The sequence below is a fragment of the Haliotis rubra genome, unplaced genomic scaffold, assembly GCF_003918875.1.
Source record: "Haliotis rubra isolate DU_JTF1 unplaced genomic scaffold, ASM391887v1 Scf1, whole genome shotgun sequence".
Taxonomy (NCBI): Eukaryota; Metazoa; Mollusca; class Gastropoda; order Lepetellida; family Haliotidae; genus Haliotis; species Haliotis rubra.
Genome location: NW_025764891.1, coordinates 3,141,657 through 3,163,946, shown reverse-complemented (window position 1 = coordinate 3,163,946; position 22,290 = coordinate 3,141,657). Strand labels below are relative to the sequence as shown.

The 22,290-nt window shown below is 41.4% G+C and overlaps 1 protein-coding gene across 1 annotated transcript; it reads right to left on the bottom strand.

Moving 5' to 3' along the window:
* Positions 1-4,587: 4,587 nt before the first annotated feature.
* Positions 4,588-9,101, bottom strand: LOC124269578 (myoneurin-like). The gene is made up of 4 exons (XM_046704637.1): positions 8,851-9,101; positions 6,789-7,857; positions 6,170-6,229; positions 4,588-5,965 (listed from the first exon to the last, which is right to left on the bottom strand). The coding sequence occupies exons 1-4, from the start codon at positions 8,971-8,973 to the stop codon at positions 5,778-5,780; spliced, it is 1,440 nt and encodes a 479-aa protein (XP_046560593.1). The 5' UTR covers positions 8,974-9,101; the 3' UTR covers positions 4,588-5,777.
* Between the last annotated feature and the right edge of the window lie 13,189 nt (positions 9,102-22,290).

Genomic DNA, 22,290 nt, shown 5'->3' with positions numbered 1-22,290 from the left:
CCTGGCTTTATATTGTCACTGTGTTTACATGACCCTAAGGGGTAGGAGGATGGCAGCCTGACGGAGGACTGCCAATGCAGGGGCCGACCCAGCTGGGGTGGGAGTATGGGGTGACGTCGGTGGGACGGTTTCATTATTGAAATTTAATTTAATTAAAATTTTATTTATTTAAAAATCTAATAAAGCTGAGGACGAATATATACTAGTATAGAATATGGATCAAAAATAGAACAATATCATATTGAGTTTTCCTTACATATGAGACAGACAGTGGTGACATATTTTCAGATACTTGTGAAAGGTGAGTGAGTATGGTTTTACGCCGCTTTTAGCAATATTCCAGCAGTATCACGGTGGGGCTTCTGTAAAGGTTTAAAACAGTAAATTTTATACAAAGTACTGTTCTCATGCCGATAACGGGGTGGTGGGGCAGCTTGGTGGTTAAAGCGTTTGCTCGTCATGCCGAAGTCCCGAGTTCGATTCCATACATGTGTACAATATGTGAAGCTTATGTCTCGTGCTATTGCTGGAATATTGTTTAAAAAACCATACTTACTCACTCAACCATTACCGTTACGGTCGTAGAGGACGGTTGTTTTTAAACAGCGTACATGTTTCAACAAGACCGGTTTCTGTTGTCTAACCCATAGTTCCATATTGGCCATTTTATTTTAACCTGATGTGCTACGATACGATAAAAATATCCAAGTTATGAAAGGTTTGTACGGCGTTTGAGGTCACATAAGTGTGAGATTTATTAATAGTTTACCTAAACACCTAAATGTCTTCAACTCAACACTATTTAACACTGCCATTCACTGTAACGCGCTCCCGTAGTTTTGATGCATCCCATGTCTGATGACGTCGTATGACGGTCCGGATGCCCCTGTACAGAATACAGTCATTCATACATAGACAACACACGTTTGATATGTCAGTCACAGATGTAACTTATAACAACTTAATACTTCATGAATGAAAAGAATAGCAAACAGCGTATAAAATACGTGACCGAAATTGATCCATGAACTGATTTTCAGTGGTCGTCCCTAGAACTAGGTCGTTTGATCGCTTCCTGGTTGAAGGGTTTTGATAGCGATTCAGTAACATATGCTTATGACATCATCGTCGTTGTCATCATCGTCATCATCATCATCATCATCATCATCATCATCATCACGTCGAAGGCCCTGTTTCCTCACTGGGGTACAATGTTTGAAACCCATTTCTGGTCTCATCCGCCATGCTATTTCAAGATGATTGCAAAAGCGGCGTAAAAGAAAACTCATTTAAACACATAATAGCCTGACTATATTACACCTGGATGTGACTAGATGAGTTTATTTTCATCATCATAATCATTCCTATTCAATTCGATGAACGGCATTATTAGCGCTGCGAGGCTCCGGTTTCTGACACGACATGGGCTAAAGTCCGGTTCTCTTATTAAGAGAGGGACAAAGTCTATATCTTCATTGAAGCAACGTGACCACTCACGACAACCATGTCCTTCCTCTAGATGATCAATGAGCCCACGACATATACTGCACACACACCCATAAGCCTGGAAACTGCCTGTACATATTGTAGTAGTGAAATAGACCATAGACAATAGCCTTAACTGTCCGCCTGGACTGATTGACCGCGATCGAAGCTTGAGATCACGACCCTGATCCTCTTGGGCTTTGCAGTGTATTAAAACTGTTTAGAAGACAATAGGAGCTTAGGATAACTCATCCCATTCTATACATTTCCACACGTGTTTAACCTATAATAATTAATGCATTTGATACTGTGTCATATTTGTGTGTTGGGCCTAAACTTTGCAGTGGTTCGGCCACTGTTTCTGTCTTCTTTATAACCGGTTAAGTGTTTGTAGAATAGGGTGTACCTCGTTAAATACTAATGTGATAGCGACCACATGGTGGTTAATGGGTGTTGAAAAAGGTAATCGGAAAAAAGCATCAGGAAACAAAGAATCGGAAAAAAAGAATCTAATTTTGCCAGGAAAAAAAGAAACAGGAAAAAAAAGAATCAGTTCACAGCAGTTAAGACTAGACTTCTTTGAGCACTTCCACCAGACCTTGTTCTGTCTTGTACAGTTTCTGGTGTACATGTACCCATTCCGGCAAGCTTGAAAACAGCATGAAATTCTGGATTCTTCATTTTAATCTTGTGTCTTAAGTTTCAAACATTAGATTGACTGTTATGAATAGGAAGAACTGAATCAAGCACATGACTATCACTTTCCCTATACTTACACATTGAGGAAGTAAGTAACATATATTAGGTGGTTTAGAGTTGGTCAACCTCTTTAGGTATACAAGCATGGCTTCTTGTTGTTTTCATTTGCTTTACCAAAAACCAACAACAGGTTATAGGGTAATCCAGGCTGCTGTTGCATGACGTGGACAGTTTTGTTTCCTGTAGGTACTGAACAAGGGGCAGCCAAGCCCATCCTCTCTCTACGACATCACTGAGACGTGATGAGCGTGTACAAGCAGGTAACGCCATCGTCCCCAATAACAATTTGATGTACTGTTTAAATACTATTTAGTTCAAGTTCAACTAAAGAAATATATGTGGAAGTCGCGGTGGCTGAGCGGGTTAAGCGGCTGACTTTGTGTGCTGGCGATGAGGTGCCTGTCGGAGGGTTGGGGCTCGAATAGCGGATGGGACGCAATCCAACAAAAGTAGTAGAATCTGCACTTTACTAAGAAAGTGCAATCCCAAAGATAACATATGTTGAAGAAATATATTACATGTTCCATGTTTGAATACACATGAATAAAGTCAGCCAACGTCACGACGTCATGGCGGTTCAAGAGTACAAATGATAATAGACGGTAGTCACGCACAGCTTGTAGACATCAAAACTGAACATTGTAAACAACTTTATATTTTCTAACAATTTTTAGAAATGTATCCTATTTTTAAAGTGTTTTCATACATGTTTAATTTGTTGTTTTTTGCACCATTAACATAAGGGATACAGACAGTGGCGCCGGCGCTTTGTTGAAATTTGTAGGTGGATAATGTACTCCATCGCCCCCTTCTCCGAGGTGCTGAGTCTTTTCATTGGGGGAACATAAAGGCTAAATAAAGTCTGAATCTAGTTATATAACGTGAACACCAGACTAAAACCAGCCTAATTATGCAACGAAACAGATTTCATTGGGAGTTCAACTCAAAAGAGCTGTGAGAAGTACATGGCGGCATCACTCATAATCAGTGATGGCGTCATGTGTACGCAAAAAGGTGTTTGAAAGAGAAGACACACTGCATATTATAGTTATATATATTTGCGTGCCTAATTGTTGAACTAAACAGCAAGTCGAGCATGGACGGTTCCGACAAAGAACCTGATGTCACAGTGTGATTGCTATACTGGGTTGGTTCTCTTTGTCTGGTTTTAAGCGTCCATACAAAAGAGTATTTTCTGCCTACAAATAAGGAACACATTGCCTGGATCTTTAAAAGTGCTTCAGCTTAGATTAGTATCATTATGAACTGTATAATAATGATTATAATAAATAAATACATGGTATAACTGGACAGGAGAAATCTCATTCTCCTGATGAAGGGGCAAGAAGTAGCCCAGAAACGTCTTGTTGTAAAAGTCGAGTCGGTCGTACGGTTCCTGCCGGATCACAAGTCTGTTTTATAGTCCTAGGCCAAATGTTAGAAAAGTCCCTATCTTTTAGGATCTCTCAGCAGCAGTAAAGGCGTTATCCAGTAATTGGTATGACAACTCCCACCCTCCAGAGATTCTTGTCAATGTGGAACTAGACACAGAATGTATCAGGTTTCCTTAAACACACAAGGTTTACCCTGCTGTTGAAACAGTGTCCACATGTTCATAGACCAACTGCATGAGTATTAACCGCATGGTTTAATGGACGGTGACAAGCACTGATGTTCAACATGATCAGGATATGCAGTATGGGTGATAAGGCCTGGTGTATCATATAACCTGATAATGATGTTATCTCTACATTTGGCCTAGGAGTATTTACTAAATCACCATCATGATACACAGTGTTAATGGTGGGCCCTCTCATAGCTGATATGTCCCAAATATGTGTTTATGTGAAGTGATACTTATCATCAACATTGTATTGGAAATAGATATGGTAGCTATGCAACTATTAGTCTGTCTCATAGTCCCTGAACCACATTACTTTCCCTACTGCCTAGCCCTGCCTGCAGTGCTAAAGCCCTAAATAAAGCAAGTCTAGATTTCCTCAGGTTCAGGTCTGAATCACCCTACTCACTGGGTCTCCTTTTCAATTTAAATGGGTTTATTTGTTACTACCAAAATTATATATATTCAGAGACTAAACATTAGTTTGTGTAACTATGGGCAGGTATTGCTAAAATTGTGGTCGAATTTTAATACATGTTCCGCTCGTAGACGATTGTCAGAAAATATTTTTTAATGTAAACTGTGTTTTTTCCCCGTAGCATTGTAGTATATCGTTGCTAGGTGACAACGGCACAACCAAGTCAATGTATCTGATGCTCCATCACTTGAAAACAATGTGCTTTTTCATAAAACTTGTGACAACATAGAAGACAAACAAAGTGTATATTTCATGTATTTTTATTATTTTGTATATTGAAAACGTTCACCACATCGTACATAACTCACCAAACATTATAGAAAAATAGGAAAACAAACCTTCATGTGGGTTTGACTCATATTTCCATAACATAACAGATTCTATCACAAACATAGGGTAAAACTGTCATTGACATCTGAGAACGTTGAGGCCACCACACCAATGTGTTAACCACACACTGCTGAACACCTCCATAGCTGACATCTAACATTGACTGAACATATTCAACATGCTCACAATATGAACATTGAACAATCCGAACACGTTCAGATCCTATGCGCACATGCAGTGCGCATCATAGCACCATATTTGGAATGGTAAAAGTGATACCGTCTATCTTTGGCACAGTACAGTTCTCTGTCACGGGAACACCGAGTTGCTGTCTATTATCATTTGGGGCAAATGTCCACCTAAAGTTTTGACCATCTTGAGAGAACGCCTTGGATGCACGTGCATGCACGTGAATCACCTCACATAGCACTATGAGGGTGACTCGGATTTCAACGTATGATGATGTATGATACATTTGAAATATCACCCATTGTGTCACAACCTGGAGGGCCTGAAAGACGTGTGCACGAAGTTCACGTGCTGCTGTGTCGGATGTTACTACACGTGTAGAGACAATGTTTCTACTTGGTGCCTATTTGTATTTAGGCTGACGTAAATAATAGCACCGTTATCAGCGCTTCGCACTAATGCACATTCCAAGTAATCATGATGAGTAGAATGTATAAACAGTAAATACCCATGAAATGACTGGATTAAGAAGTGCATAAAATTGCAAAACTGCAAATAAAAAAGCTATCCCTAGCGGCCGTTTATACTGGCAAAATATAAATTTTCGATGTCAAAGATAAAAACGTTTGTAATATCAGTTTCAATGAGATCAGTTGTTTCCAGTAAGAAACCGGATATGACGTCAATATGTCCTTAGAATTCCGCTGCATGTGACTTCCGGCATTCATTTCGGTCACAGCTCGTAGCGGATGTGGTCAGACGGTTTCTCGTGCAACCGTCGCAGCAGCAACGCCAACCCTGTCTACTTCAACGTATCACACAGTTGCAGCTATCACGTGACTGAAGGGTTCAGACGCTTGGCGCTGCCCGGTGCGTGCGCACACCGGAAGGAGTAGGTCAGCCCAATCGGGTTCTTCACTTGCTCTTGGGCTCGTGTCTTTTCATGTGCAAGGCAAGATGGTCAGAGCGGGCGAAGGAACGGTCGCAGACTTTACACTTGAATGGCTTGGCGCCTGTGTGTTTTCTAATGTGACGTGTCAGTTCATCAGACCGGGCAAATCGCCATTGACAGCTTGGGAAGTGACATTTGTAGGGCTTCTCGCCTGGAAAACAACAGAACGTCATAAATACATTGCAACAAGAGGATACAAGAGTAACAACATGTTTAAATCTCGAATACCTATAAAACCATACATGCAATGCTTCTGCGGTTTGAAAATACACCAGATTAAAAATGACTAGTGGAACTTTAAATATTTATGGCATTAATTTAAAAGAAGAAGTTTCCGTATGGTAGAGACAATTACCTGTATGTATTCTTTGATGGGCCTTCAGATGTGAGCTCTTGGTATAGGCTTTGCGACAACCTGGAAAACAAAGGCAAAACCATAAGACATGGAGACAAAGAAAATACTGCTAAAAACATATACGACTGCTTTTATCACTTTCTACATGTAGAGGTTTATAGAGATCTTTAAATTTATAATACTGTTCAACGCTCAAACTGTTAAATATGTGTACATATCGCTAGTACTGAACAGATGTCGAGTTCTCAAGCTCTAGGCAGCGGGCGAGTCGGAATAAACAGGAGATCAATGCATATCGATCGCCAATTGCTATGTACTGGTCATGGCTTAGGTCATAGTCACCCTGACGAGGGAGAGCGGTCGTACAGTAGTAAACAACTGCTACGTCACAGCTGAGTATCACTTAGTCATGCCTTGCAACATGGCGGCTCTGGCCGCTTCGGGCGCTATGAAGTAACTTATTTATGACTCACTCTTTCTTGACTAACTAACGCGGTGAAAGCAAAGAGGTTTCTACAAATATTTGATGAATATGTCGTAACCGGAGAGGTGTCGTTCATTTCTGAGACAAATGATTTCATCTGATGCAACCCTAAAGCAGCTCGGTAAGCATATTTACCTGGGAAATCACAAAAGTGGATGCGCCTCTTCTCAAGTTCTGGGTTGTTTTTCCTGTTGTAGCGAATCGTAGAGCAACCGGGATGTGTGTTCTGCACCTTAAGACCTCTCTGGCAAGGTGAGGCGTGCATCGGGATTGGGATGGACAACCCCTGGACTTGCATTCCGGGGTAGGGGGGTGGAGGGGTCCGTCGTACGAAGTCTTGGCTGGGGCTGGCAGGCTGTGAGTTGGGCGGAGTAGGAAGAAAGACGGGGACGATGTGGTTTGAGTTTGAGTACTGGGGGACATCATTTTTGGCATATTGGTTGGGCTGGATGTACATCCCATTGAAAGTCACACTAGGCTCACTGATGCCAGGGATCTCTGACTCCGTGAAAATCACCTGCTGTGGACCAGACATTGGCGAGTTCTGGGATCGTCCATCATTCATCAAACATTGCAAAGACTCGGATTTTACGTCACACAATTTAGACAGTTCAAACTGGCAGGACGGTTTGTCGGATGTATCCATGGGTTCTTCCTTGACTGGGGAATCTTTGCTTTTTTGTCTGTTCTCCACGTTGTCTGACCCATTGTTGTCTTCTACCATGTTAATGCTAGCTCTAAGGTCCTCCCAGATTGAGTCGGACACTTTCAAGCTCTCAGCCTTGAGATCATCGTCCGTCTGGGGGATGACGCTGTCGTAGTCGGTGGAGCTGTCGAGGTTGAACATCTCGCCAGTCGCCTGGTCCACCGGCTCTTGCTTCACGAACGTACTGTCCTTGTCACAACCCTTCAACACATAGCCAAAGAAGTCATCCACGATAGATGAGCTCTCCCTGCGCGGGTTTAGATCCAAGCACTGCTGCTTGTCAACGAGCTGAAGCATCTGTTGTTTGGCGGAGTTCAAAAGCCCTGCGCGAAGTTGATTCAGTTCGTGAAGAATCTGGTTGTTGGATTTGCCGGGAGACCCTGGCACCTTTGACGGGTCCGCGCAGAAGAATTCGTCAATGACTGAAGCGCTTTCCCGCCTTGGTTTCTTTCCTTCTAGTTCCTGGCCTAGAATGTAGTGGTCCAACTCAGCTTTCACCTACAACGAATAATGAAGAAATAACTATCGTGACTAAATTACTATATATTTGAATGTTTTGGAGGGCAAGAGGTAACGCAAATTAAGCTAACGGTGTTACAACAAAGGAAGTAGTGCCACTTGAGCTAAATTCAATCTCCGGAAATAGCAACATATATCCCTGAATCCAATGACTATTTCCTGACTTTAAAACCCCTAGCCCTTCTTATGTGTTATAACCTACTTTGTGAGAATGGGGAATTTCCGAAGTTGAATTTGATATTTTATTATCAAGTCCAGTTCCGCTTAAGTCTTGTTTTCCGATTGTGTTAGGTGCGAGTCGGTGAAGCTACGTGCTATTCCGCTTGTCACCCTGGTCCCTATAACACCTGATACTCGCTTCTATCGCTAGCATTACGCGGCAAATTATGTTTCATTCATACGCCGAGAGAGAAAAGATTGGACGGGACGTTTCCAATACGCAGATCGCCGCCCACACACATTCCCGTGCCTCGGTTCACCGAGTACACACTAACAACCCCCTATCTATTTGTGAATCATCGATGGCCGATATCTTCCGATTGCGTGATTGCCTAGTTCGCTCATAAACAAGTGTGATAAAAATTTCGGTGGGTATTGCGTAATATGTCCCGTGACATTTACTGCAAGTCACCACAGGTAATCCACTATCGTGACAGTGGGTTCATAGTGTAGATTTCTCAGACACCCGAGACCTCGGGACACCTCGGTTATTTCATTCGGTAAACATATCTCCATTTCCAAGAACTCGGGTCAACTGAATATATTACCCTACTACTGGCCCCGACCCGCTGATAAGTGACGTTACACCTCTCTATACACCAACACGTGATTTTAAATTCAAAATCTTAAGCACTGAGAATGGGATCCCGTTTGTAAAATTCAACTTCATAGATAAACAATTAATAAAATAAACACTTTAAAAGTTTGGAATAGATATAAGAAAGTTCCCAGTGATAAATAAAGTAAACTTACGTTAGCAGGCAGACTTGGTAGAACAATTTCTGTCGGGGGGAGAAAACAGTCGTCTGTGTCGGGCACGATCTGATCCTCAAACAGTTGTGCGTCCGGGGGTAGTAAGCACAAGGTGTCAGCCATATGTAGATAGGTATATTTGTAATCCCACTTAGAAAAGAAGTGACTAGACGTCAAGTATCCACGCTTAGTAAGCTAGTAGTTCCTATGACTGTCTCTCACGAGGAGAATCGGAGAATGAGGCCTCAGTTATGAATGAATGCCTCTTATAGTCCCTTATGGGCGGAGCTTCGTTCCATATTTGGATGATTGCCTCTGATTGGCCGCCAGGCTAGAAGTGTTTATCACGTTTCCAGCCTATTATCCGCGCTTTAAAGCGGTCAAACGATCGATGACAGGTATCTGCATCTTCCTTAAACTTGTACAGACTGTTTTGATCTGACCTAGCAATAGTTCTCTCTCAACCAAAGCCTTTTCCTCAGTTTCAAGCGAGTGTATGCCCGCTCTCAGTCGATCAGCCGGCGCTCGCTTTTCCGGAACATTCGTCACGGAAAAAGCCGAAGAGTATTAGATGACGTCAGAAGGTCACAGGTCAGGGAACATTCCAGTATGGCTGCTGTGCGCTCGTAGTAAACAACTCTAGTATTGACGCAACGCTCTGCACTTGTTGAGTGGCCTTCTCATTGTTGTAGATTAAACTGGGTGTTATGAAAGCTTTCAATTACTCGTTACGTGAGAAGGAAAACCAAAACAAATCAACAAACTCTGTCTTATCAACAGATATTACTTCGTCAGTCATTTAACAACACATAATAAAGCATATATGGTAATACTAATAACAGAAAACAATGCTGAGAAGGAACGGAACTTCTCATGTGAAAGATGATATATCACTTAGATTATAGTCTCTGTATGAGTGAAAAAACCTCGGCCTCGGGGTGTTTACTAGAGAGTCTCAACCGTGACTAAGTGATTGCTGTAACGCTAGAACAAGGGAAAATTCCCAGATGACTTGAAGGTGTTTGTATTCGGTCGGGTCTGATGACACATAATCCACTCGGTCGGGATATTGGGCAATGATTAAGCGTATTAAGGTACTGAAGTGATTACATTTCAACGACGTGTGGATTTCCACGATCGATTCACACGAAAATATTGTTTTTACAGGGTCTGTAGCCATTAACTATTATTGATATACTGAAGTTGACACGTGCTCATGTTGGTCATTTATTTATCCATAATTGTAAACATAGTTTTGTTACAGTATACAGACTACGTGCTTGTTTTTGATCGAATCTCACAGGTAAGAGGTACTGGGGATTTTTTGTTATATTAAATAGAAACGGACTTGTTTTTAATCGAATCTCACAGGTAAGAGGTACTGGGGATTTAGAACTATACTTGAAATCGAAATTCAGATTAGTTAACTTAATAGCATAACAAAACAAAACATGTCTTTAGTAGGTCTAGAGTGCGGGCACAGTGGTTGATATAGGCTGTTATTTCACAGTGGTTGATATAGGCCGTTATCGGGTGTTTGCGAGGAACGCGGCTCTGCACTCTTACAACTGCACCGAGTGATCCGGATTGCTATGTTGTTGCATAATATTCTATTTAGTGTCAGGTAACGCGGAGGATCAGCCGTACTCGGCGAAATGTGCGGGGGTGGGGGAATACTGCCGCTGGCTTTTTATAACCGCTTCTCATGGGCTGAATCTGTACATACTCGCTTGAGGAACTAAGTGCTATACTGCCGAGGTTAATGTACTAGCGCTCGGTGTGTATTATGCGCTACTGTCAACCAGTTAGTGGCACGTACTATGCGCTACGGTACCTGCGCTACTGGTGTCATTAATACACTGAATTGCCGGTGTATACGGGGAAAGTATGCGCTGATGTATCACCATGGCAATGAGCTATTGTTTGGAACATATTTACTGTAAACAAATATACCTGTGTGAATGTTATAATTGCTTTGTTTCAATAAAGTTCACATGCATACGTTTTTTGATGGGAAAACACGCTCAGAAATTGCCCGTGCAACATATTGTAGAGAGCCGAACTATACGTTACTGTGTTGCTGTGTGTTATACTGTCCAATGTGGCGTCGTGCTGTACTGCGATTTACTGTGCTATATACACCTTTGCTGTGCTATACCATAATGTGCTGAACAATACTGCAGTGTGCCATTGAATACTGTATTATGCTATACCGTATTGTGCTCTTCTAGCTTAAACCGTACAGTCATGGTGCCTCCTAATCTGTCATACAGACCCTGAAACAAATAGATCCAGGAAAGCACATGCAAGTCTAGAATATGTGGCAGGTCTAGATTTCCTCAGTTTCTGATAAAATAGAAAGTCTCTGGGCTCCTTTCCATTATGTTTTATGATTATTTGTTATGAACAGTTTTTCCCTATAAAATATGTTCATTTCAGAGACTAGATGTTAGTCTATGTACCTCCTACCTGGGCTGTACTACACCATAGTGGTCGATGCTGTTTTTATGCCAATTGCCTGTTGTTTTGTACTGCTCTATGCTGTCTTTTATAAACTCCGCATAGAGTGAGTGAGTGAGGATGGTTTTACGCCGCTTTTAGCATAGTCCAGCAATATCACGGCGGGGGACACCAGAAATGGGCTTCACACATTGTACCCATGTGGGGAATCGAACCCGGGTCTTCGGCGTGACGAGCAAACACTTTAACCACTAGGCTACCCCCGCCCCCGTATAGAACTGTATTAAAACTTTTATGCTTTGTTGCACTGTTTAGCTTTGAAATACGACTCATAAACTGCAAAAAATAGAAATATTTATTGTGACAACCATCTTAAACTTCAAAAGTGGCATCCTGTAAATATTTTTCTTTCCAAACCATGGCCTACCTCCAATCTCACACATGCTAACCCGTAACCACATATCTTATCAAACAGTGACATATTAACCCGATAAACAGGAATATGTTTGCCCAAACAATCTTTAGGACGATTAAAACACAAAACGCTAACCGAAGCAAGTTGTCAGTTCCCGACACCCAAGCCCCCCAGGATTGTTTTTAAACGCTTTCCTCTTGGAAAAACCAAATAAACATTCCACAGAGAAATTATCCGATGAAATAAACAACTTATCTATAAACGCTTATTCAATTGGTTTTTCAAGGTAACGTATTTGAAACAGGACTTGTTTACTTGCCTCTGTCTTGTGTGGTTCTGTCTTATTAAGAATATGAGTAAGTGAGTGAGTTTAGTTTAACGCCGCTTTTAGCAATATTCCAGCAATATCACGGCGGGGGACACCAGAAATGGGCTTCACACATTGTACCCATGTGGGAATCGAACCCGGGTCTTCGGCGTGACGAGAGCGAACGCTTTAACCACTAGGCTAAGGACGATTAAAACACAAAACGCTAACCGAAGCAAGTTGTCAGTTCCCAACACCCAAGCCCCCCAGGATTGTTTTCTAAACGCTTTCCTCTTGGCAAAACCAAATAAACATTCCACAGAGAAATTATCCGATGAAGTAAACAACTAATCTATGAAACGCTTATTCAATTGTTTTTTAAAGGTAACGTATTTGAAACAGGACTTGTTTACTTGCCTCTGTCTTGTGTGGTTCTGTCTTATTAAGAATATGAGTAAGTGGGTGAGTTTAGTTTAACGCCGCTTTTAGCAATATTCCAGCAATATCACTGCGGGGGACCCCAGAAATGGGCTTCACACATTGTACCCATGTTGGAATCGAACCCGGGTCTTCGGCGTGACGAGCGAACGCTTTAACCACTAGGCTACCCCACCGCCCCTATTACGAATACGAATTGTTGAAAGTTATTCTTATAGGCCACTAAACTGGACTGACATGTCATTTATCAAGTGACATGTCACTTGTCATTAGTCCCTGTTGGGTTTTACCCTTCCTGTGTCACAGAATACCTGAGCGACGAAACTTGATGAGAAGAAGAAAGAATTGTCGATCAAGGTGGGTTTCGGCACGCAGTCCAAATAGTAGTCTGTCTCACAGTCCCTGAACCACATTATTTTCCATACTGCCTAGCCCTCACTGCAGTGCTAAAGCCTGAAATAAAGCAAGTCTAGATTTCCTCAGGTTAGCTACTTACTTGATTAGTGGATTAAACCAGCTCTTATCTTTTATGAAGAGAGTGAGCATGTGCTATTTAGCAATATTCCAGCATTATCACGACATAAAGGACTGCACACAATGTATCCATGTGGGGAAACGAACCCGAGTGTGCGGCGTGAGGCTGTAACCACTGGGCTACCCCACCACTACAGTTTTATTAAGGTCTCTGAGTTAAAGGTGAGATTGAGGGGTATAATAGAGTGAATGGGTAAAATAGAGCTACTGTGTTGCCGCCTGTCTCTCTGATGTTATAATGGTCTGGTTAACGTGGGATGGATAGCCGAAGCAGCCCAAGACAATCGTCGAAAGAGTCAAACTCAGAATGCCCATTAGATCTTATGTTTATGAAGAAAATGAGAAATACAGTCACCAGGGATCCATGGTTTCTCTCTCTCTCACACACACTCGCACGCACACTGACTGACTGACTGAGTTTGGTTTTACGCCGCTTTTAGCAATATTCCAGCAACATCACGGCGGGGGACACCAGAAATGGGCTTCACACATTGTACCCATGTGGGGATTCGAACCCGGGTCTTCGGCGTGACGAGCCAACGCTTTAACCATTAGGCTACCCCACCGCCCCCGCACGCACACACATACACACACACACGCACGCACGCACGCGCACGCACACACGCACACACACACAGAGCACAGTTATCTCAGAAGGATAAGACATTAATTATTTTACAAAATATATCTTATAAATAATATCCAAAATGGAACCCTGATCAATGCGTAATTTCAGCAGAACCTAAAGCCGAAGCAATCTAGGCTAGTTAAATCGTTCCAGACTTGATTTGGGCTCCTTTTCTTCTATATCCTTCAGGGTTTTGGAGATAGCATACACTATACATAATGAGACATTATACTTCACAAACCACAGACAGTGATTATATACAAAGACTCAGATATGAGTGTGAAGAACAGAGATCGTTGATATTATACTCAGGGAGACGCGAATATTGTGTAAACATAACATGCCCTTTTGACGCCAAGCTTTACGAAAATTCTTATCTGATAAGACCTGGAATATAAGACTATGTGTCTCGATCTTCTTATCTCATCACGTTTCAGACCGTGTGAGGCTTCATCAGCTGTCTTCTCGCAGATCGGCGTTAGCTCACCTTATAGCTCACCTGGGTCAGTACCCGCCTTTGTAACCCCTTCGGCCAGAACCCCTCGTGTCCATCTCGCGACATTTGATGTTTGTTTGGTCCTGAAACATCCTAGGTGAAGTTTATTTGTAGACACCCTTAACTCAGCTACTTAATTATTGACAGGGACGGACTTACATGACTCTGCTATTCAGGTAAACCGAGTAGTGACGTAAGAATATTGCTGTTATTTGCCAGTTGCAGATCAAACTGATTACTTGCATGGCTCTACCACTTAAGTGACTACTTACATGTTTCGGCAACTTAAATGACTACTTACGTGACACTACTATTTAAGCTACTACTTACATGACTCTACTTAACTATTTACACGACTTAACTGACTACTTACATGACTGCACTACTTACGTTACTACTTAAATGACTGTACTACTTAAGTTACTACTTAAATGACACGACTACTTAAGTTAATGTGTATGAATTCAGACTTGATCTCGTCACTATATGGCTGGAATAATGCCGATGTGACGTAAAACCCAACTCAACTCAACTACTACTTACATGACCCTGCTACTTAACTGACTACTTACATGACACCACTATATGTATATTATTCATATATATTTGTAAACATAATAATACGAAAAGAATCTAATATTTAAAAAATCTAAAATATTTCTGTTTGCATTGTCTTGTCGTTAAGAAAGCTATTTAACGATCATCTTTGAATTATCAATTCAATATTGAACCAAAAATGTAACAAATATTTATCGATCAGATAATTCGTATCCTTGTTGAGGGTCTGGGGTTATTAAGTGTGAACGAATCTGCTGACTAATTCTATCTATAGACTGACCTCGGCAGTTCTTTATGGGGAATTTTCAAATAGGAAAGTAGAATATCGATAAAGCCTGAGTCTAACTTGTAAATGAATCTGTTTAGGAACTGCTCCGTATACAAACTGCCTTTGTCCTCTCTTGTACCTGAATCCAGTCACAATTGAAATGTGTTACCTGCTGCGTTCATAGAACGCCCACGCACCTTTCAGGGGAACCTAGTACATAGTTATTATACGCTCATTTATGTACATTTCAGGGTTTTTGTGTCTATTCACAAATGCATCCGGAATGTGCAAGTAAGTTGTAAGACAACTTGTGTCCTGTACTATGTCACGTGGTCACTGCCATATATCACTAAGTGCACATGGACTCTCTCGAAATCGGTTACAGTATGAATCAACAAAAAGCATCTACCGTTTCAGTTTCCTTGAAATGACTAACACTAAAAATATAAGAATTCTCTCCGAGAAGGCAATATACATATGTCTTCAGATAAAAGAGCTTGTGCTATTTTCATATCGTAAATACCATTTTAAAATCCAAGATATTGTTTGTAAAATTTTCACAAATGCGGAAATGGCATTCCATGTAGATAAAAACACACTTATAAAGAAATAATCATAAATTGAAACGCGTTGTAATTGATATGTAAGCAGTTGATCTAGCCATTACACAAACACAAGATGTAATGAAAGGTTCTCTCATGAAATATATATACAACCGCCGGAAGGTTAATGGCTGCGAAAATGATCAACCAGTTCATTGAATTTCGCAATGTTTTCACAAAAGAGGAATCATTTGTGCGCCACATGTGAGGTCAGAGGTCAGGGCCGCGCGAGGATGTTGAGAGCGTGCTTGAAGATTTCTCGCTGGAGGTGTTGTGATGAGCAAGACAATTGTGTTTCCATGGGACCAGGGGTCACAGTAATACAGTAAGGATGGGGATAAACTGTCATAGGTTACGGGTACAAATCACGTGAATCATCGAACTCTCTGCTAGTTGGAGACCGACTTACTGTTACTTCCGGTTGTGATGAATCATGGTACCATGCTAGGCAGCTGTTGCCGTGCCCGAGGTGGTCGTTTACCACTTATTCACACATGTACATATATTCTACCCCCCACCAAAGAAATCAGGAAAGCACAGTTTTAGCTATTTTTACCTAGTTAACTTCAGTTAATGATTTGAAAAATGAACATAACCTTCGTCAGACTCATATCGGAGCAGTGACGAGGGCGACAGATGAGAGAGAGAGAGAGAGATCGGGGAGAATTCCACAAAAATATGTATGTTTTCGTTTGATACGATCCCCGATACCACATTGGGCCACAGTTTATGTTTCCGGTCGATGTGTTGGCAAAGTCTGACGCGTGGGATGAGAGACCTTGGGACCCCTGTTATTGTTACCTGCCTCGTTTCCGGGTTCATGACGGGGAGTCCCAAGTGGGACATATTTGGCTGCACTAACAATGATTCCTGTAATCAGAGTATCACGATACCGCGGGGCTTCTAGTCATTGTGTATCGATGGAGGGACATTTTGAAATGTAATGTCTGAGAATGAGTGTTATTGCTACCACGTACGTTTTTATTGAGACTGTTTCAATATGGTATTTAGAATCCGCTAAGTATTGAACTAGTATACAGAACATTTTAAAGACGCAAGACCTAGACATATATATTCATTGTGAAAGCTATCCCTTTATTCAGTCTATATAACAATCTGACTGAAGTGAGTGAGTGGGTTTTACGCCGCTTTTAGCAATATTCCAGCAATCTCTGCGGAAACACCAGAAATGGGCTCTACACATTGTACACGTATATTGTCTGGAATGGAACCCGGATCCTCAGCGTGACAAGCGAACGCTCGAACCATCAGGCTAGCCCCTCGCCCCGACTCATAGGATGCTTGAGTTTAGCATAGTTCTCACATCCCACGTTGACTTTATAAAAACCAATGGTAACACAATGGATGTTGTGATGTGTTTGTATGTTTAAATTACCCTTTGTAATAGGATCATTTTGAATAAAACTGTTTGTTTACGTTTGTGTGTTTTTAACAAACGTAAGCCATGAGTAAACACATTAATATAGCAGTATTGTGTTGGATCATGTTTCACCTGTTTCATAAAGGGTCTGACAGTTCTAAACATGTCTACATTAGCAATACTGTATAAAGCACACCTGTACACAGGTAAGCACGTTGTGCAGCTTGAATAACAGACCTACGTGCCCTGGTCTTTCTGGAACGTTACACTGAAGACATGGACGGAAATAAATAAGCAATGTCTTTGATTATCAGCTCTTGATTAGGTTGGTCTTAACAGACGTTTTGCATTTATTGTTTTGGCAAGATGATTCGTACACTGAAGCTTGAAGTCTGTGAATGAGTTAAGGATAATAAAGCTGTCGTACCAGTGGTATGTTGAAGCTTGAAGGGGACATGTCCGAGTTCTCAAGGGTCTATTACATGTTATATTTGATGAGAGGTGAATACTCGGTAAAACGTAAACCAGCATAATGAAACGTTGATATGTGCAATATAACCTGCCGGGCTCAATCGAGTATACATCCAGGATTGGTAGTTGCTAAAAATGAAAGAGAATATCAAACCCAACAAAACAAAACCCAAACAAGGCACAACAATTAAAAAACCCACAAAAATTGTTATGAGTATTCGATTGCTAAGTATTTGATATGACTATGTTCCGAAGGCGATATTACATGCTTCTTATGGGAATGACACAACACGGAAAGTGGGGACACAATTTTATGGGTGGGTGGGTGGGGATGGGGTCGGGGGTGTTTTTTTTTTTTTCTTTTGCCCGGTTGTTTACGTGAATACAGAAAATAAAGGGAACAGAACATGAGGGTCTGTAGTCACATTGTATGATCTGGTTGTAGTGAAGACGAGGAGTGAGTGATTTCACTTTTACGCCGCAAACAGTATTATTCCAGCTATATGGCGGCGGTCTGTAAATAATCGAGCCTGGACCATACAATCCAGTGATCAACAGCATGGGCACCGATCTACGTAATTGGGATACGATGACTTGTGTATGCTAAGTCAGCGAGTCTGACCACCTGATCCCGTTAGTCGCCTCTTACGACAAGCATGGGTTGCTGATGATCAATTCCATCTCGGATTGAAGACGAGGACAGGGTATAGGCAGGGACATTGGCAACTGCAAATGGTGATCTAGGGTACTTATAGCACTGGTTATATGAGACTGCCTGTTTGCACCACTTAAAGATTGTCCGTGTCATGACGACATACGTACATCACTAGGTCAGGTTATAACCCAAGCCTAACTATACTTTGTGAGTTCTAGATTTGATAAACGATGTTAAAAACGTTATCACGGAGGTTCTTACAGTGGTCTAATTAAAATGAACTATTAGTAAACAGTTAAATACTCTCTAGATATTACTGTGAAACGTGGTCTAACTATGTAAGTATATGCACACATATGTCCGTATGTATGTATGTATGTATGTATGTATGTATGTATGTGCGTGCGTGCGTACGTGTGTGTGTGCGTGTGCATGTGTGTGTGTGTGTATGTATGTATGTGTGTGTGTGTGTATGTATGTATGTATGTATGTGTGTGTGTGTGTGAGTTTAGCTTAACGCCGTTTTTAGCATTATTCCAGCAATATCACGGCGGGGCACACCAGAAATGGGCTTCACATAATTGTACCCATGTGGGGAATCGAACCCGGACCTTCGGCGTGACGAGCGAACGCTTAACCACTAGGCTACCCCACCGACCCTATGTAAGTATGTATGTGTGTGTGTGTGTGCTCGCGCGTGCGTGCGTGCGTGCGAAATGTATTTTCAGAATGTAATGTCAGAAAAAGAATTCATGTTATGCTCACGGGGCTGTATAAAAACATACATTGAATACAGTAGTTGACACGTGGTATTCACCAAATAAACCCCGTTGAAACAGTCGCTATGAACAGTTGCTACAATATGCAATCGACAACATCGTGCTTGTAGTTAATTGGTTCCCCCAATCAATTAATTGAGACAATAACATCTCAACGCTGGACATATGGTCCCATTTCCTTGTCGCCGATTAATGGGGGAACATTGCGGGGGGCATACGCTTGGCCTGATTAGAACGTTCAAGGTCTCGGCGCCCTGAGCTACCATCCACTAAGCGACCATAGAGCCTAATACCTGTAAATCCATTTTAATTAAAGAATACTCAATTATTTATATTCATTATTTACATGAACTAGTTCATCTTTTAGTGTCAACAAGTGCTAAGTTTAGTGTATGTAGCGACATACGTGTATGTGAGCATGCGTGTGTGTATGCTTGCGTGCGTCCGTGTGTGTGTGCGTGTGTGTCCACTAAATTGCAAGGTAACAAAAAGCATTTTTTCACCTTTTAGTGGTCTATGTTTGTTTCCTGTTAAACACATAGTAATATTCCAGCTTTATGTCCGGGATCTGTAAATAGTCGAATCTGGTCCATATAATCCAGTGATTGACTTCGTGAGCGTCAATCTGGGAAACTGGGACACGATGTCATGCAACAGACAAGTCAGATGTGGGGATGTGACGTGTGTTTGTTTTCTCGTACAAGTCCGGACTGTTACGGGTTTTATAGTGCTTCTCCGATACAGCATATACTGACCCAGAGTCGACCTACTCGGGGGCATGGCAATAACAAGTACCATCTTTGAACATGTGTTGGTATGGCGCGTTCGGGGATCGAACCACAAACCCTTCGCTGTACGGTCAGACGTTCCACCAACTAGACCAACGAGGCAGTCAGAAAGTTATACATTATAAACACGCAGCCTCCCCCGTCTTCTCCCCTACATTCCTATCTACTCTTTCCCCCTCTCCTGTCTTTCTCTCCCTATTTCCACATTTTCACTTCTAGTACTTATCCTATATTTGCCCTAATGTTTCAATATAGTAGTAAAGCAAATGCTGTGCATTTCCAAGGATGTTACTTTCACATCTGTAGATAATATCTTCATCTCTATGTGAAAAGGATATATCTGTATTCACATAGTAGCAGTGTAACATCTCGCTATATATATGTACTAATGTATCGGATATGTAACATCTGTCCCTATGCTAATATAATAAAAAAGGAAAAGAAAGTTTAATTGTATTCGTCTCGGGCCGTTTCCTTAGCTAAGTAGTGCAGGCGTTCAATTGTCATTCAGGGCCTTTGTTCGAATCTATCATTGCTGTAGCCACTTACCTGTTCCTGGTTTCTCTACGGCAATGTACTTACAGGTTGACATCAACCTTCATGCGTGTTGGCCTCATGTAGATAAACAGAGTTCTTTATCTTGTTAACGCATTCAATTGTTTGGTTGTTTACACAATAATTGTTTGGCAAGATTGTTTTCTCAGGATATTGTGCAACTGTCCTGTCCCGACAGAAAGTTCCATCGTGGCGTGTGCAGGTCCACGATGACGGAAAACTTAATCTTAAGTTGTGTCCCCTGAATGTGAATCTCTGAGGATGGTAGTCTTTACAGAAGCTCTTTCCTTCTTGACCAATCTCAACACCCTTTGTTAGAGTCACAGAAGACAATGTCGCATTTAACACAGCGATGTCAGCGAGAACGAACAAAAAGCAAAATAATTTTAATAAATATTTTATCACACCTTTTCAAGTTATCCCAATCCCACTTAAAAATTAAACGTTGTCAAAAAGATTTCTCAGGCTCTATTTTCACGTATGCCATTTGTTCCCGTGCTTTTAGGTAACACTTGGCTTGCCTTTGCGTGTGTTTGTGATGCGTGCAATCGGTGGGGCAGGATTTCTATGAGTATATACATTCAGGGCTCGATTTAAGAGATTTTAACCTACTTGCACCAGGTGCAACCTAAGATAAAAAAACTAGTTGCACCAGTCAAATTCCAGTTGCAATGTTTGTATTGCAATATGTAATATCAGAAATATGCTATTGCATTATTTAGATGTTTTATTCAGAAGTTTACCCACTCAAAAATTGACTTGCGCCTGGTGCAAGTTAGACTAATAACTAGGTTGCACTTTGTAATATTGGCTTGCACCAGTGCAAGTAACAAAGCACTAAATCGAGCCCTGACATTGTATTCCACTTTTCAAATTTTGAAGCCAGTTGTCACCTGAGTGCCAAAACGGTCCTTCTGTAAAACAACGAAATGGTTAATGGTGCTGAAGAAATTACTTACAGACATCTGGAATTGTATCCGAGGGTTATAAAAATACATCCAGTAGACTTCTGGTTGCATAAATATACTTTATAAGTACTAGTTGTCTGGTTGGAAATAGAAACTGGAGCACATGTGAATCCCCTACCTACCACAGTAACCGCGTTTAGCAACCCACATATTTCACTTAGTTTCATAACTATTGGTCATTGTGACCTATTATGTAAACGTCTGTTTTCGGCGAAAGTATACTTAGGTTTTCGACATGTTCAAGAGAATCACGCATGCGCAATAATGTTTCAGGATGGAAATAGAAAGAAAAAGTATTTTCTCTCTCACGAATCCTATAATTTCAGAGATATTTATATAGTTGGTAACACGAGAAGAGCACGTGCTCTACCCTAGAATGTCGGACGGGTAGTATAAGAATAGAATCTTCTTTTACAGAGGTCTGTATTATTCTTAGACATATTGCCATCAATCAAAGTGAATTCCTTGGACAAGCCCTCCTGGGCAGATAAAAGTTGAAGAAAGTCTAAAAGTATCCTTAATATAATTAGTGGAATCACGAATAGATGAAAACGAGACGAAAGTGTTACCCACTCCCTAGGAAAATGATATTTTGGGTTCAAGTGTTTGCGCGAACGTTGTTTGCGTATTATTTAATATGTCTGAAATCGCGTTAAATGTGAAATAAACAGTCCCTGATCACCAGCAACGTCGTAGATTGGTACAATAATAGTTGTATTTGCCTTCTACTTTCCGTCACTTCCAATAACGTGTTTTTGTGGAGCCCTCGGCCTCGTCATTACCTGCACTAATGATAGCCTTTCGCCTCTAGCGACTACTTCCGGGTGACGTCACGAACGACTCTCGCGTAAAACGACGTGAGTTTACTGTACACCATGGGGGCGGTGCTTCAGCGATGCGTTTGACTGCAGGTTCTGTTGTTAGGGTCGACGTGGTGCCTGTCTCTACTTCACTGGAAACAATAAAATGTTGATTTGATCCCTGTTTACTGTCAACTCACGTAGGAGATGAAAGCTCATGCCCGAGACGAGCTAATCTGGACTTGTTTTATTGTCGAGATTCAGAGTGCATTTCGTTAGTAACGTCGTAGTGAGGCCGCCAGCCTATATATTTTCAAAGTTAATGCACTCAATTTTG

What these genes read in the sequence shown, in the direction of transcription:
- LOC124269578 (XM_046704637.1), bottom strand. Translation starts at nt 8,973, where the DNA reads ATGGCTGACACCTTGTGCTTACTACCCCCGGACGCACAACTGTTTGAG. An exon ending in TACCAAGTCTGCCTGCTAAC is followed by an intron (nt 7,858 to 8,850) that starts GTAAGTTTACTT and finishes TATTCGTTGTAG; the next exon opens with GTGAAAGCTGAGTTGGACCA. An exon ending in CCATCAAAGAATACATACAG is followed by an intron (nt 5,966 to 6,169) that starts GTAATTGTCTCT and finishes GTTGTTTTCCAG; the next exon opens with GCGAGAAGCCCTACAAATGT.